At 26.6% G+C, this 4,090-nt stretch overlaps 1 protein-coding gene across 1 annotated transcript in view; it reads right to left on the reverse strand.

Annotated features, from left to right (window-relative positions):
- Window positions 1-411: 411 nt before the first annotated feature.
- Window positions 412-4,090, reverse strand: part of LOC106690777 (CAP-D2 condensin subunit) — a 19,248-nt gene continuing 15,569 nt past the window's right edge. The window contains exons 22-27 of the mRNA XM_014436325.3: window positions 3,411-3,537; window positions 2,878-3,005; window positions 2,513-2,652; window positions 1,477-1,615; window positions 972-1,242; window positions 412-902 (exon numbers count right to left, since the gene is read on the reverse strand). Coding sequence (XP_014291811.1) covers window positions 687-902; window positions 972-1,242; window positions 1,477-1,615; window positions 2,513-2,652; window positions 2,878-3,005; window positions 3,411-3,537 — 1,021 coding nt within the window. The 3' untranslated portion in view covers window positions 412-686. The remainder of the gene's footprint in view (window positions 903-971; window positions 1,243-1,476; window positions 1,616-2,512; window positions 2,653-2,877; window positions 3,006-3,410; window positions 3,538-4,090) is intronic.

The raw sequence follows: 4,090 nt of genomic DNA on the forward strand, positions 1-4,090 counted from the left end.
AAGTGTAGGTACTTCACCTCTAGAATAGAAAAATAAAATTAAGAAAACTGAAATGTTATATTTATTCATTAGAGGTTGAAGATTTAGGAGAATTGTTTTTTAATTTAAAATAATAAATAAAGCAGTATGTTTTATAAGCATGCTGGAAACTAGTAATAAATAAACTACTGAACAACTTAAAGAAAAGACAGAAGTTGTTACAATTTATTCTTTATAACTATTTATATTTTACATCTACGTCTCTCCTTTATAAGAAAAAATATACAGAATGGTAATTCATTTCTCCCCCCCCCCAAAAAAAAATTAAAAATAATGTGGTTAAAGCAAATAATTCATAAGTATTATATTAAAATTGTGCTTTAACCAAATACCAACATGACAAAGAAACAGAAATGTTTTTAAAAAATTAAATAATTTCATTTCTAGCTTGTTTTCCAGTTAATTTATTTTTTATCCTTTAAAATAACAACATACGAGAATTTTTATATAAAATCTGAATAAAACAATCAACAGCGTAGAAATAACTTTAATATCTGTACAAATTTAAACAAATATTTACAATTATAAAATAAAATATGAGTGAAAAAACATAAATACATTTTCATTTTTAAATAATAGTTTAAAAGATTATTCACACATCATTTCATTGTTTAGAGATGATCCAAAAAAATTCTGTGGTAATAAATCTACAGCTTTCGAGCTCTTGATGCTCTCAGACGAGAAGTACGAGGAGTACTAGGCTCTGTTTTCCTGGCAGAAGATCTGACTTTACGCTCAGACCGTGGTGGCACTCTGGGTGTTTTTGGTTCAAGAAATGTTGCATCATCATCATCTTTTTTCTCTTTTCCTTCTTTTCCCATTAATATTTCCTCAAGTAGAGAATGCCCTTCAGTAGCTAACTCCTGTAATAAAACAAAGTATATGAATGTTGTCTACTTGAGAAATTACATATTTTAAGATACCCAACTTACTTTCAACTGAGGTTTGGTAAAGTGTGACTTAAGAGCAGTATTAAAAATAGATTGAAGAGCTGAGTATACTTCAGAACATAAAAGGCGCTCATGGAGCATAGGTATTGAATCAATTAATTTTTTCAAGCTCTTCTCGGAATAATTTAGCTGTAACAAACAGAAAGAGAGCTGGCACCACTGGGTTTCATTGTTTGATTCTTGAAGCCTACTGCATAACTTTTCAACAAGTAGGTCATTTTGCCTCTCTTTTCCCAACAGACCAAGAACAAAACTGCAAAAAAGAAGAATGATAATTCTTAAAATAAAAATTCATAAGGCCAATTTTCAGTGCATAGAACTAAATAATATTTCAGCTGTAAAAATAACATACAACAAAATTAATTAATAATAAAAAATAATCCCTGAAAACAAAATGATGCATAAAATAGGAATGAGTGATATAAGTTTTCTTAAAAGTTAATTGAAAAGTAATCATACTGCATGGTAAACATGCATGACAACTCACCTCAATATCCTATTAAATGATGTAGTTGGAATTTTTTCCTCACGATCAGGATTTGACAAGCGGGATATAATGTCAGGGACAACATTGTACAATGTATTTCCTTTTTGAGAGAGTGATATTAACAAATAACGAACCCTTTCTGGCAAAAATAAATAAACATATGAGTAAAAGTACATAATTAAAATAAACTGTACAAAAAAAGACATATTTATTAAAATTTTTATGATAAATTACTTTATTGTTGCTTATCAATTATTTTTCTTCAAAAGGTAGGATTTCAGATGGTACTTCCCAGTATTTAATGTATAAAATGACAAAAATTATTTGGAAAAATAAAAATTTATGATTACAAGAATAAAAAAATACTCCTCAACTTGTCTTTCTTAATCACTTACACATATTGTATCCCATTATTTTATACTTTGTTTTTCGATCTATGAATGTTTTTTATAATTTTGTAAATATCTCTTCTCCCCCTCTATTATGTATATTACCATTTATTGTTTACCTAATTTAAATTTTTTTTTTACTATGTTTACTTTAAAATTATTTTCGTTATTGTGGTATGCTGTCTGCCATCCCCACTCCTCCCAATACAAACGGCTCACTCTGTCTTTGACTCCCGTCAAAACAGGTATGAATTCTGTCTCATCATTTGATTTTATTCTTTTCTTTTTTCATCTCTTAATTTGTACTTTCTTTAATATTTCTTCTCTTATTTTATCTCTTATCTATCTGTTACTATTACCCTTTTCATTTACTGTTTACAACCTTAATTTTTCTTATTATATTTTACTTTTCATTGTTTATTACCTTTAATTTTTCTTATTATATTTTACTTTTCATTGTATACCCCTCTTATTTTCCACTTATGTTTTTTCTTTTTTTGTAACTATGTCAAGTGTTTGTATCTTTTTTAGCCCTGCAACGTGGGGCGAAATGTTGGCTCAATAAAAATAGTATAATCATTTACTATTTGAGTTTTTTTTTTACCGCACCCGGACCATATTCCATTCTTAATATTTAAAACTTTTACCTGAAATATGAGGTTCTGTATCTTCCAAACAAAGACAAAGTTCAGCAATTTGACCCCTTACTTTAATCATTTCACGTGTTATTAAATGGCAAAGCACTGTAACAGTATTAGATCTTACCAGGACGGAACTATCTTTTAATCTGAAAAATTAAAAACAATATATTTCATTTTTTAAATAAATATAAACAAGATGTTGTATTATTAAAATAGATTGAACTGAATGAACAACACAGGGTTTAAAAAGGTTACTGAATAGTAGAATTGAAGCATATTATTTACATTTATTTCTAAATTTGTGGTCAAAGAAGTCATAAAACTTAAAATACACTTTAAACATTCTAAAATACTTTGTTAAATAGACTTACCTTCCATAGAGATGACTTGTCCATGGATCAGCAATGTTAGGCCATCTGTTAATAATATCACCAAATCCCATGACTACATTAGCTCTAACTGTTTCTTCAGGCGATTTTTCCATAATTGTAATTAAAACCTAGAAAATCATAGAACTTATTAAATATTATGAAGAAGTGAAATAATTTAAGACGATCAGCTACCTTAACGAAAAGCCTATACTATTGTGAGGAGTACAAAACTGAAGATTCATGAAAATAATGATTTAATATCAAACAAAAACAAGTTATTCTTTTTTTTTTAAATGTAAAAAGTGATAACATTCACAAATAAAAAAGTAAGCCTTTGATAGCTGCTTTATAAATGAAAGCTATCTTATTATTATCGCATATTTAATGTTTTACATATTATAAAAAAAATATATGTATTATTATGTTGTGCTTCTAGTATAATAAATATATTATAATTGCAGTGTTAATTTAAAAAATAAATCAATAAATACTTCAAATGATTGATTAGGTCAAATAGCTGTAATATTAGTCACCTGCATATTATTTTCACAAAAAGAATGAGATATCATCATTAGTTTCCCCAATGTAGATGCAGCAATTGTAGCCAGTTTTTTCGATACAGAACATTCTAATCCAAAGCAAATTTTCACAACTAGTTCTCTAAAAAAAATAAAATATTTAAGAGAAAAGGTAAAACAAGGTAGAAAGGAGTATTTAAAACATTCTTCCATTTAAAAATATTAAGTTTTCCTATAATATAATGTAACACCTACACCCACTCATATTTTTATTAGATTATTTTGGAGTTTGGAAATGATTATTATATCAATCATTTTAAAACTGGGGGGGAGGGTGGAGGGGGGAAACATTTTTAAACAGAAACGATTTATGTAAAAAGATGAGACAAAAATACTAGTTGAAAGAAATCAATAATTTGAAAAATAACTGTTATTGCATGTAGATATTATCCCTAATTTAAAATGAAACATATTATTTTATTTTATTTTTTTTAAATGGAACATTTATAGATTAATTTTATGAAAGTTTGCTACTTATCAGTTCAATCTTTTTTACGAATGTAACATTTGTTTTTATAAGACTTAATGATTAACAGTTACTGATAAACATTTTCTGCTATACTATTTTTATTCTGTAACAGTTAAAAAAAAAAATAAATAAAATCACAACTTATAAAAATTACTTCAAAGATATA

Source organism: Halyomorpha halys, unplaced genomic scaffold (genome assembly GCF_000696795.3).
Source record: "Halyomorpha halys isolate HHAL.00 unplaced genomic scaffold, Hhal_1.1 Scaffold1870.1, whole genome shotgun sequence".
Taxonomy (NCBI): Eukaryota; Metazoa; Arthropoda; class Insecta; order Hemiptera; family Pentatomidae; genus Halyomorpha; species Halyomorpha halys.